The sequence below is a fragment of the Schistocerca gregaria genome, chromosome 5, assembly GCF_023897955.1.
Source record: "Schistocerca gregaria isolate iqSchGreg1 chromosome 5, iqSchGreg1.2, whole genome shotgun sequence".
Lineage (NCBI taxonomy): Eukaryota > Metazoa > Arthropoda > Insecta > Orthoptera > Acrididae > Schistocerca > Schistocerca gregaria.
In genome coordinates this window covers 333,213,167-333,225,897 of record NC_064924.1, presented here as the reverse complement: position 1 = coordinate 333,225,897, position 12,731 = coordinate 333,213,167, and the positions used below count along the sequence as shown (strand labels likewise).

The 12,731-nt window shown below is 39.0% G+C and overlaps 1 protein-coding gene across 3 annotated transcripts in view; it reads right to left on the bottom strand.

Annotated features, from left to right (window-relative positions):
• The window catches only part of LOC126272781 (trafficking protein particle complex subunit 13), a 200,592-nt gene that overhangs the window by 38,310 nt on the left and 149,551 nt on the right, over window positions 1-12,731 (bottom strand). For all 3 annotated transcript variants that reach the window (XM_049975925.1, XM_049975926.1, XM_049975927.1), the window contains exon 8: window positions 1,892-1,992. In XM_049975925.1, the coding sequence (XP_049831882.1) occupies window positions 1,892-1,992 (101 nt within the window). The remainder of the gene's footprint in view (window positions 1-1,891; window positions 1,993-12,731) is intronic.

Sequence of the window (12,731 nt, the reverse complement as noted above, 5' to 3'; positions counted from 1 at the left end):
ATACAAGAGAGAAAAAACAAAATCATAAACAAAGAAAAATGAATGATTTTTTCTCCCATTTGTCTGTGCCTTACCGCACATTCATAATTAATGTCTTTGCTGACGCTTATGGTCTATCGCTGTTTTTTTTTTAATTATTTTTTTTATTTTTAAACCTACACAGAGGATACAATCACATTATTTCTTGAATACAGTATTATAATTAATTGCAGCTGTAGGTTAAGGTAGAAATTTGACCTACACCAAACATCATTAAACTGAGCGGGCAACATATTACTGATTCCCACATGTGGTTTCATTGTTTTTATGACTACGTCCTTTTTTTATCCACATCTCTACTCCCAGTACTTCTTTCCACTGAACATGTCAACTGCCAGCTATAAATCTTCAAACTGTAAATTTTGATAGCATTTTGTTACAAGAGGAGTATTAATTGACCATGTCCTGTTTGTGTGGCTACCAACTTGAAACCCACGACTTTATCACCTAATCTTTACACAATTTGTTTTCTGTAAAGCTGTCCTTTTGCCTGACAAAGGGGCTCTAGATTATGAACTTCTTATGTGTGTGTATATGACTGCTACCAACTGGTACTATGTTTTTCTCCCAAGCTTTATTTGGCTGTTGTGTCATCAATAAATGATTCAACTGATAAGGGGTCACTTGCTTAAAATTTGCAGAAACTGGAGTGTCTCTACAAAACAACACAATAAATTTATTTGTTCAGCAATAACTGAATCGTGTCTCACAACGAGCAATTAAAAATCAAGAATAAAATTAAAATGGCATACAATTTCTTCATGAAGTGGTAGCATGCAATTTTCTTACTGAATATTAAGTCATTGCTGCAAATAATGAAAACAACTGACAAAATAATTCCAAGAAAATGATTGCAATCTGTTAAAAACAGGCATTGATAAGAGAGAGATATAGTTCCTTGTGTAAAAAAAAAAAAAAACATAGAAACAACTGTGAAGAAATAAATAAAAATAATTTTCTGTAGATATTAGAAGCATAACTTGCAGGAAGTTAACTGGAATGTTCATCTACTTCTTTCAAAAGCTCTAAAAGGAGGATGCTGGCCTACTAATTATACAAAGAGAGACCTAAGAATGTGTTACTTACGAATAAGCAACAAAATAGTAAGGGGTCCCTCAAAAATGTGAAGAAGGTGCAAAACTATGGAAAAGAAAGAAAAAAATGTTAGTAAGAAATGGTAGTAACTTGGAAAAAAGGAAAGAAGTAGTTGAAAGGTTTCATCAGAAGATGCTGGGGGGATGGGGGGGGGGGATTTTTTTTGTGGGGGGGGGGGGGGGGGGGTTGTACTGAAGAGGGAAGTAAAAAAGTCAGAACTGGAAGATGATATGACAATAAGCAATGTAAGTGAGGAGAATACCAAATAAGCTAGAAAGCACGATCTCCTTCAAGGAATGCAGAGGCACTACAGAAAGAGTTCACAGGAAATTAGACCAGATCTAATAGTTTTCAGTGCAACATGAATGAAGCATATCATTAGACTGGCGACAACTCTAAATGGCAACTTCCTAGTTTGCAGAGTTGCCAAGTCATGGTGCTTGATAAGGGGTCTAAAACATCCAATTCAAGTGCTGTTTGTTTTATTCCATATCATCTGCACCTTTCATTGCGCGATTCGGAGCTACCTTAAATTTCAGGAAGGCCCTCAGGCAAAAGGGGAGCAGGTAATGGCACATTTGTAAGGAATGGGCAGAAAGAAGGGGAGGAGTGTGGCTCTGCTATTTGGTGACCTCCTTTACCCCTAAATTATTTACAGGTGGATCACTATCACTCTTATCCAATATGTGGAATACATTTGGATAAAAAATGCCATCGGCACTTGACCAAATGAATATTTACTTAATATTTCACATACCATGTGTTGATTATCCTGCACACAATCGTGAAGGCTTCTTCTAAAACCACAATATTTGGGAGTTCTTGCACAGACAAACGTATGTCACCATAATCTGGTGCCTGAAAAAAAAAAAAAAAAAAAAAAAAAAAAAAAAAAAAAAAAAAAAAAAAAAAAAAAAAAACTTTTCTAATACATACATCATCGAACACGTAAAACACAATGAAACATAATGGTCCAGTGTCAGCAGATTATCTACAGAACACTACACAAGTGATCTGTTACTTTAATGCTATCAGTTAGTGACTCAGTCAAATGTGAGGGCAAACATTCACAAAATTTTTTAGCTAAAAAACAATAATGCTGTGACATTTGATATGGACATCAGTGAACTGAATTATGATGATATAAAGGAATTTCTATCTCAAGTCAGCAAAGAATGGGGTCATGTGGTGGCTTTACTGTTTCCAATAAGATTGGTGCACAGTGTCCAAATAATTACATCCAAAATTGCTTAATATTTTCTTATGAACTGAAAAATATACAGCAGTGTAAATAGTGATCTCTCTGATGGTTGAAGATGTTGAGCCTGACAATCCCGTTAGTGCTTTTCTCTGTAGTTATCATTTCATTCTTTCACTTCTCTGAGCTCCTTTATACTTTATGTCATATTATGCTTTATATATACATATTACAGTTATCTAACCTAAGCAGTACATTCAGGAAATTTCACTCTCAGTAACTAAAAGCCTCTGTGCATCTGAGAGAGGGAAAACAGTTGCACAAACTTCACACAAACCAGTATATAATATCTATTGTTATTTCAAAAGATTCTAAGAATTTAACAGTAAATAAGTTGCACCCATCCATATTTAGTATCATAATTTACACACTGAGATGCAGTTTGATGATTCAAAATATTTATAGGTGGATACTGATGAAAATGCACTGAGATCCCACATTCAAGACCTTCTCGGCATGTGTGGCGTGTACCCAGTTGGCATTGGAAGCCGCCTTGCTGATTTATAAGGGACCCAGTCATGTTACCACTTATTCACTGATGATGAGCCACAATCCTTGTTTCATTGTAACTCATCAAATCACCAGTAGAAATTTAGTGTTTGGTGATAGTGGGTTTATTGGCTTGGAGGAGGTGGGTATGACACTGTTTTTCCACAATGTGATACTGAACAGTGTGCATCATTTGCCATACATAAGATTTGCTGCATTTACATGGAATCCTGTGAACAGCTGCCTTGCGCAATTCTAAGTCATCTTTGACAGATCCCAAAAGTGAGAGATTTTGGGAGGAGGATGAAAGATCACTTTAACTTTTTGTCGTCTTAAAATTCTGCCTATTTTTGCAGATGCATTTCCAGTATACAATAGACAAGCAGTCATTCTGAAGGCCTCATCCTCCCTCTTGTTCTGTTTGTAGGTGTTCCAGTTCTGCTAGCAGATTATCGGAATTTGAGACCGTTTGGGCTCGGTGGATTAAGGACTTCACGATGCCCACTGAACCGGACAGTGGAAACTAGTAGCTTGTAAATACAGGTCTGTATGAGTGGGCTTTTAAAACATGGAATGTTGAAATGTGCCATCACTTTTATGTTGCACAAAAACATCTAAAAGTGGCACTCAATCTTCTCTCTCCCTCTCCGTAGTAAATTTTATGTTTTCACTTATGGAGTTCAGATGTTTAAGGAGCTCTCAGAGACAGCTCAAATGGTGATGTCAAATTATGAAAGTGTCGTCAATGTATCACCAATATACGGTTGGTTTAAAATAGATGAGGTGAGGGCATGCCCCACATAAATTCCATAAAAAGCTTGGCCACCAGGCAGGACAAAGGAATCCTCATGGTGACAGTCAGACTTTTTGAAAAGCTCTCTTTTAAATAAAATGTACGCCAGGGAGACTTTGCTCTAACGACACTGTAATTAGCTCCAAAGCTATTGAAGATGAAATGTAGTGAGCCCACCAGAGGCACATTTGTAAGAAGTGAAACTTTCCAGCTAAAGTGACTTACATCTGCTGACAAAATAAGTATAATTTCAAACATGATGTGGACACTAGCCTACAATGGGACTGATTGAAGACTTCAGAACTGGTCACAATAGGATGTAGAGCTGCATCATCTTTGTGGATCTTGGCCTAGTCTAGATGGAACTAAACTATTTGGTCTCAAATGTCTTAATGACGTTCTTTTGTAGAGAACTGCCAGACAGAAGTTGTTCTGTTTTTCTCATCACTTTTCAATCTTGCGATATGTTGATCACATACCAAAATATTTATCTTATTGATAATAGTCCTCCCACAGTGAGCACAGTACCATTATGTTCATCCACTTTGAGTACCACTGTTGGTCTCAAATGTCTTAATGACGTTCTTTTGTAGAGAACTGCCAGACAGAAGTTGTTCTGTTTTTCTCATCACTTTTCAATCTTGCGATATGTTGATCACATACCAAAATATTTATCTTATTGATAATAGTCCTCCCACAGTGAGCACAGTACCATTATGTTCATCCACTTTGAGTACCACTGTACCCATGTCCACTCTTCAGTTAAGGAGGGCTGTCCCCTCCAAAGGTGGAATGCCACTCTTCAGTTTTGTGGCTCTTGCCAACACACGGCAAGACTATATCAATAGTTGGTCAATCTTTCCAGCCAGTTCACTCTGATCTTTGTCACACCAATCACGCAGTCCTAAGACAATGAAGACAGTCTTGCTGCCACTTCTAAATGCAGATAATATACTCACATGTTGACAAAGACAGAATATAAAAATTCTCTGTCGTATGAGTGCTATGCTCACTCTGCTATTCATGTAATTTGCAGCAGCATTATTAATAAGAAGCACAATTTTAACAAATTTTAGAATATTGCCCTTGTCTCTGCAACTTAATAAAGCCATCAGTGCTCAGTAATTTCACTCTTCTTCCACGTATTGGACCTTTGGATAGACTGCATCAATTCTTCATCATATATTTGCTAGATGTAAAATTTAAAACTTCCATGAAATTCTGGGCAAACCGCTGGATGTTTACAACTTGCTGCCATGATATCCTGATGCAGTGTCATATCACCATTTTCTAGTGAATTCTCACATTTAACATGACACCCATGAATTATTTAAATGTAGAGAAAGATATTTTTAATGTGAACTGAGGACAGCTGTCAAATAGAGATACTGTTGGTGATTGGTGTGTTTGACATTGATAAAATTATGTACTGTACCATCACATAGGTGAAGATAAACACCCAGGAAGGTAGCACACTGACTTAAGAGTGGCAGTTGAACAGATTTGTTTGTAGGTTTTGCACTTAAATGAGATGTAATTATGGCTCAGAATGAGGTTGGCCAACCACACACAGTCAGGAAGATTCTAGGAAAGGTAGCATTCTATAAGGTAGTGTTCCATGGCAACAAGGTGGTGGGCATGGGGGATTATGTAGGGATTATGTATTGGGACACAACATTTACAAGATGCGCTTTAAGTTCAGGTCTCAAATTTCTTTCCCCCCTGAGGACTATGAGCAGATAGAAACACATAGCTTGTCTTAAGACATGTGGACACAGTTTGTGCATGTTTGATGTGGATAGCAGTACTGTACGGCACACAGAACTCCAGCAGCTGTATGGAGAGTGAGGAGAGATTTTGACACACAAAATGGTGACATTTTCATTATGAGAACAGCATCACTCACTTTCTCAACTTGTGTGATGTGGCTTCAACTGAAATTCATTAGCATCTCAGTGAGATATGTGGTGGTGCTGCCATGAATGTGAAGAAAGTGTGTTCACGGATGTGGCAGTTCGAAAAAGGCTGAATGTTGTGTGATAACAAACCAAAAAACTCTTAGCTTCAAAACAGCCACACTAACAACTTGGTCAAATGAGTGGAGAAAGCTGTTTTGGCGGAGAGCTGATTGTTTGTGGAATGTATTGCCTACGAAGTTGGAATTTCTGCGGGATATATAAACACAATCCTGCACGATACTTGAAAATATGGAAAGTGTTCTCCAGGTGGGTGGCAAAAATGCTGACAGATGACTTAAAGGTTACGTGCATGGTAAATTGCTGAGCAATGATGACACAAGATGGTGGCGTGGATGGGATTTTCTTTTCAACAACTGTGACAATGTATGCGAAGTGGACACAATTTTTCAATCCTGAACAAAGCACCAGTCAGTTCAGTCTAAGCACATGGACTCACTTTCACCAAAAAATTGCAGCCAAGGGCCAGTCTTGAATAGCAATAATGTAATATTTGCTCTCTGTGTTGAAAAGGGCACAGTGGTGACAGGTGCAAACGAGTAAGATGTTTTTAAGAACAAGCTCCTTCCAGCATAGTGACAGAAACAGCTAGAAAAGGCTGCACATGTACTTTTTCACCAAGCCAATGCACAGCACATAAGGCAAATGCAACATAGGAGTTTCCATATAAATACAACTTTGAAGTAGTTTCTCATGCTCCTTACTTATCTGACATGACTTCTAGTGCATCTGGCTGTAGTGAATCTGGCAGTCTCTAATGATGAAAGAAAAACTCCACAGTTACACATTTTCCACTTGTGGTGCTATGATCCACTGGATAAAACAAATTTCTGGAAGAAGCGTTCTTAGCAGTCACAATATCGTGGTGTCAACAATGTGAAAATTGTATAAGACTTCAGAAAAATTGCTTAAGAAAATACAGAAGTTTCGAATATTTTGTGAGACTATTTGCGAAAAAGAAAATTGCACCTCATGCACTGATAAGCAAGCAATTTGGTGGTGATACTGCAGGAACTGTGGGAATGTGGAGGAGGAAGTGATTAATGCTGTAGATGCAGGAACAGAGACTCGATAATTGGATTATGTGGCTCTTTGTGTGTGGTATTGGGTTTAGTGGAGCTCTTTAAGCAGGTACACAATGTTTGTACAGAAGTCCACAATCTGAGGTAACAGATTGTTGGGATGACTTAGTTTTATGGTGGATATTTTGGAAGAGATAACAGTGATATGGCTTGTAAGTGGAGGAGTCAGAAAGCTGGTGGAAACATATTACCCATGCAGTCACTGTGGGGAACTTCTCAATGAGAATGACAACGACATTAATAATAATAATAATAATAATAATAATAATAATAATAATAATATGAAGACCACTCCATATTTATGATGCTGGACTTACTAGAATGGTGTTTGGAGAGGAAAGGAAAAGCCACGTTGGAAGTAAGGAATTTTTGGAAGACAATAAAGGATGGCTGGGTGGAAGAATTATGGTTGGAGTGAGAATGGAACTGAATAAGAGATGTTTCAACATATGCTTTGGATTGGTTGAGGTGTTCAGTGTGGATGGCAAAGCAATGTTTCTGATTAGAAGAAGAGTGAAGGACAGGAGGTTCTTGACTATTCAAATATGGATAAAGTTAGGTTTAGACCTGGAGATGATGCCTTTTGAGAAGAGTGAGACTTCTGAACAAATCAGGTTTTCACATATGTTTAGCCAGGATAAAAAACAAACACCACTGGCACAATATTTTTGTAGTGTTTTATGTCATGAAATGTGAAATTCTGCAAGTCAACATGTGCTAAATGCAGAAATAGGTGGAAAATGTGCAGGTGCACAGCACTTCTAGGTGTAAGCAGAAGTATGACACAAATGCAACTGCTGTTGTTTTAAATGAGTAAAACAAAACACATACAATAAAAGATATGCTGATGACAGTATTTTGCATGGAAGAGTGTTTGATATTTTTTAGGAACTGACACAAGCTTTTATGGGTGTGGGAGCCAGTATTTTGTTTGGAAGAGTATTTGATGTTTTATAGGACATGAAATGTGAGGGCCACAGCAGGGCAGCAAGGACAAGCTAAACAAATTATGACAGTAATGTTACATGCGAATTATGTTTTTGAATATGTGTGTGTGTGTGTGTGTGTGTGTGTGTGTGTGTGTGTGTGTGTGTGTGTAGGGGGGGGGGAGAGGAAGGGGGCAGCACTTTTATGAAAATTAATAAGAACAAATGTGGTGAAAATATCTACAATTTCACACAAAAAGTAAAAGTCAGTCTTAAATAATCACACCCATACACTCCCAACCTCACACCTAATCACCACACAATTAACTATCCAACATCCTTTAACATGGCATAAAATTGCTCAGATTTTCTAAACCAAGCAATTATAACACATAGGCAAAAAAAAAATCTACTCACCAAGCAACAGAAGGAGAACACACATTTAACGGTATTTAAATTTGCGAGCTTTCAGAGACAGTGGCTCACTCTCCTGTTAGAAGAGTTGAAGGGGAAGGGAGAGGGGCGAAGGAAAATGGCTGGGAAGGTTTAGGAAATGGGTACAGTTTGGAAAATCACCCAGAACCCTGTGCCAAGGGAGACTAACTGGACAGGGTGGGAAGGAAAGATTGATTGTTGGTGTCTACACAGTACAAGATTTGAAAACATGAGAGCTTAAAGGTGGAAGGTAGGTTAGTAATCAAGAAAGAGATTACTACCAAAACATCATACATGAGTTAATAAGAACAGTAAACTAAGAGATTATATGTGATAAAGGTGATTGGGGGTGGGGGAGTCAGGTCAGAAAATGAAAGATACAGGAAACTAAAAGGGAGTAAAGAAAGTAATAGTTACTGTGAAGAAATGCTGAGACTAAACAAATTAACAAGAATTAAGGTGCGATGGGCAGTGAGAATGAAGGACATGTTGTAATACCAGTTCCCTCTTACAGAATTCTGAGAAACTAGAGTCTGGTGAAAGAATCCAGATGGCACATATGGTGAAACAAGAAACGAGGTCACGACTGCCGTGTTGTAGAGCACACACTACAACAGGATACTGTGTGTTGCCAATATACAACCTCTATGCCCATTCATCCTAACTGATACCTTGGAGGTAACCATGCCAATGTAAAAGGCTGAGCAGTGTGTACGTAACAGCTCGTATACAAAGTGTGTCATTTGACAGGTGGCCGCCCCTTTGATAGTACAGGGTGAGACAGAAAGAACGCCCTGATTTGAAAGGCATCATGCATCATGCAACCATAGAGTAGAGAGGTAGGGGTGCTCTTTAATAGGTGCATTTGTGCCATTTTCAGTGTACGCCATGTCATGGTCAGGTGTTTTTGACATTGAGCAGTTTATTCAAAATGGTGGATCGCCATTAACTACTCAACGTGTCTTCCACATTCACTTCACGCTCTGGTGACGGGGTCCTGTTCCTGATAAGGAAACCATTTATTCATGGATTCTGAATTTTCAAGAGACTGGTTCTGCATTCAAATATAAATCCTTAGGTTGATGGCGGCTACAGGCCTGGAAAACGTTGCTGCAGTGATATATTCAGTTCAACAATCTCCTTGACATTCTGCAAGAAAGCATGCATTACCCTCACTATCAACTGATAGAGGTGTGAGAAGAATCTTGTATCAATATTAGAAAATGCACCCCTACATGATTGTGTTGACTCAAGAACTGTGTGGAAGTGATTACGAAGTCAGTACAGCACTGTGTCAAAATATGTTTTGGGAATGTTCACCGAGAAGATGTGATTTTTTTCATACAAGGCACATTTCCATTTGTCAGGTGCATTAATCAAGCAAACTTGCAGGTACTGGTCTGAAAACCACCCCCAGGAACTCCATCAATGACCACTCCATACTCCCAAAGTAACAGTGTGGTGTGCTGTTTTTAATTCTGGTGTTATTGGTCTGTATTTCTTCGAAGAAAATTGTGAGATTGTTACTGTAAACAGCAGTCAGTACTGTGCCCTGCTCTGTGACTTCCTACGGCAGAAACTAGGTGAACTGTTTAATGATCTTGACCTTGAGAATGTGTGGTTCCAACAAGATGGTGCTATAGCATACATAGTATGTCAATCACTTGCATTGGAGAGGGAAATGTTTCCTGGACATGCCATTTCTTTGCGTGGTGATATTGGGGGACCATTACGTTCACCACACTTCACACACTGTGACTTTTTTTTGTAGGTCTATCCCAGGTCCAAGGTGTACCAGCATTACCTTCAAACTATAGAGGCCCTCAAGGAAATGATAACTAAAGAAGTTGAATCATGCTCTAAATTACCTGTAGAGTAATTAACAATTTCACGCAACAGCTCAACCAATAGATCAACAATGGAGGCAGCCAAATGAGTGACATATTGTTTGAAACAAATTAATATTGTGTTTTCATGTGTTTGTAGAAATAAAAATGTCCTACCTTATTTGGTTTAGTTTTTATCAACTTCCTTAAAAGGGGGTTCTTTCGGCTGCACCCCGTGTATGTTTTTCCAGTTACACTTACAGCTTTCCATTCTTATTAACTCGTGAACTATGTTTCGGCAGTAATTTCCGTCTCGCACATACCGTATTTCAACTTTTAAGTTCTCAGGTTTTTTAATCTCGTCTGGTGCAGTCTCCAACAGTCTTCTTTCCTTCTCATCCCATCTGGTAAGTCTCCCCTGACCTGAGGTTCTGGATGACTTTCCTGAACTCTCTCCAATTCGTAAACATCACTAGTCCTTTTCCTTCAACCCTCTTCCTTCCCCTTCAACCTTTATGCAAGAAGGAGCCACTGCCTCCAAAAGCTTGCAAATTTAAATAACTTTATGTTTGTTTTCTCCTGCTGCTGCTGCTTGGTAAGCAGATTTTTTTATCTGTCCAATTACATTATATTTAAAAAAACTGATTATTTTCATTGATATATATTAGTCGATATAATGTGGTGCAATGTGAGCCATGTGCCACAAGCATGCACACATTGGAAGGTCCTCCTGCCGGAACAAAGAAATCATGTGTCATAGGGCTCTGTCCTATGTGAAGGCGACTGAAAGACCTCATGCCCACTGTGTGGCTGGAAGGAGATATGTCATGACTGAATTATTTACTTTACTACACTCAGCTTATTTTTTGTCAATTCCAGCCACTCTATTTCCCATCTACATATGATTTTGTATCTCAACATTGAGATGAGAGCATGGGGAGGGATCACATACTGAACTATTTGATTATCGTGACATGCCTCCTTGGCAGCTACATCCACCATTTTGTTTCCCTTAATACCAACCTGCACTGGTACCCAGCAAGAAGATATCTCCTTCCTCAGGCCTTTCTAGGTGAGGAGGACGTTTTTGATATTCTGAGCTACTTTATCTGACAGGTACAAGTATTGTAAATAGTTATGGGCACTCAGAGTGCCAAGACAGATGAGGAATTCAGCAGTTGCAACAAATCTCATTTGGTCCAGTGACCTCAAGATCACATATAATTCTGTATTGAACACAGTGAATTCTTGAGGCAATCTGATCTTGAGGACATGATCGGGGAAAACAACAGAGCAACTAATGGTGTCTTTTCTTTTAGATCCATCTGTGAATACAGCTTACATAGTTGGGGTGATCATTTAAAATGTCAAAAAATATGATTACTCTTGGCCTTTGCAGCTAGCATGGTAACAGATGACCTGAACCCTGGATTTGGGTTTGTACTTTCCCTACACAATGCAACTCCAGAAAATGCTGTATGTTCATCCCAAACAGCCTTGTTGCTTCTGTATGCTTCGATAAAAGACATTCCACAGCTGGATGAGCAACAGTATCGTATACTGACAAATTGGGAACAGTGAGGGAGGATGTTCTATGCTAACGCACCATGAGGAGTTGCCTCTGCACAGTGAGAGGCAGTTCCACAGCCTCAGCACAGAGAATGGGTATGGGGCTGGTCCTGCATGCACCTGTGGCCAGCCTGATCCTCTCATGGTGGATAGCATCAATGATTTTTAGGTAAGAAGGCCCCATGGACACACACACTGTGCACACACAGTCTAGCAATGATCACACAAAAGCCCCTGTGGCCTAAGGTTCCTTATGATACTGAGTGCTTTCCGGGCCCTTGTCTTCAGGTCCTTTACGTGTGGTAGCAAAAACAGTCTGGAATAAAAAATGAGGTCCAGAAACCTTACCGAGTTCTTAAAATGCAGACTGGTGCCCGTCATATGCAAGCTAGGTAATTTAGAAATTTGTTGAGAATGGACACACTTATCTGCAGAAAATTTCGAATCAGTCTAGGCAATCATCTCGTCCAACTTTTCACTGTAAGTTGTATTTGGTGACTTGTTGCTGCAGTGCTGGAGGAGGAACAGAAAAGCGTAAAATCATCCACTAATAAGGACCACTGCAAAAGATGTCTTACCATAGACATTATACTGCATATGACTACAGCAAAGAAGGTAACACTTTAAACTCTTCCCTGGGGAACACGATTCTGTGTCTTAAAATTATATGACGGTACATCACCAACTAGGTATCTAAAAAGAGTTTTGATAAAGAGGACTGAATGAACGTGGGGATACGACCACGAAAGCGTCACTGGTGGAGCTGTCCTAGAATACTGTGCCCCAAGTAGCATTGTACAGCAGACAAACTTAAAACAAAATATTCCTATATAATGCAAGCTTACATAGGAAAGCTTCCTGGATACCTGCCTTTTGCAGGATCAACATCTCCTGAACACACTGAGAATGGCTAAGGTGTTGCTAGGTTTCTAATAACAAGGCCAGATGATGGTTGACCATTCATATTAAGGGTTTTCCTTCATAGCTTATTAAAGCAACACTCTAGTAACTACTGGGACATGTTTGGTCCTTTCCTGATTTGAGGAAGGGTACCAAAACTGCCTACCTCCTTGAACTGGAGAATTGTTCTGTCCACCATATCAAATTAAAAAAAAAAAAAAAAAAAAAAAAATTCTAAGTGTATTTCCTGTGATTCTATTTGAAAGTTTCGCAACATGCTGTATAAGATGGTTGTGACTGTGTGCAGTACCCACAAGCCTCAAACAGTGCTGCAGTCAGCTGC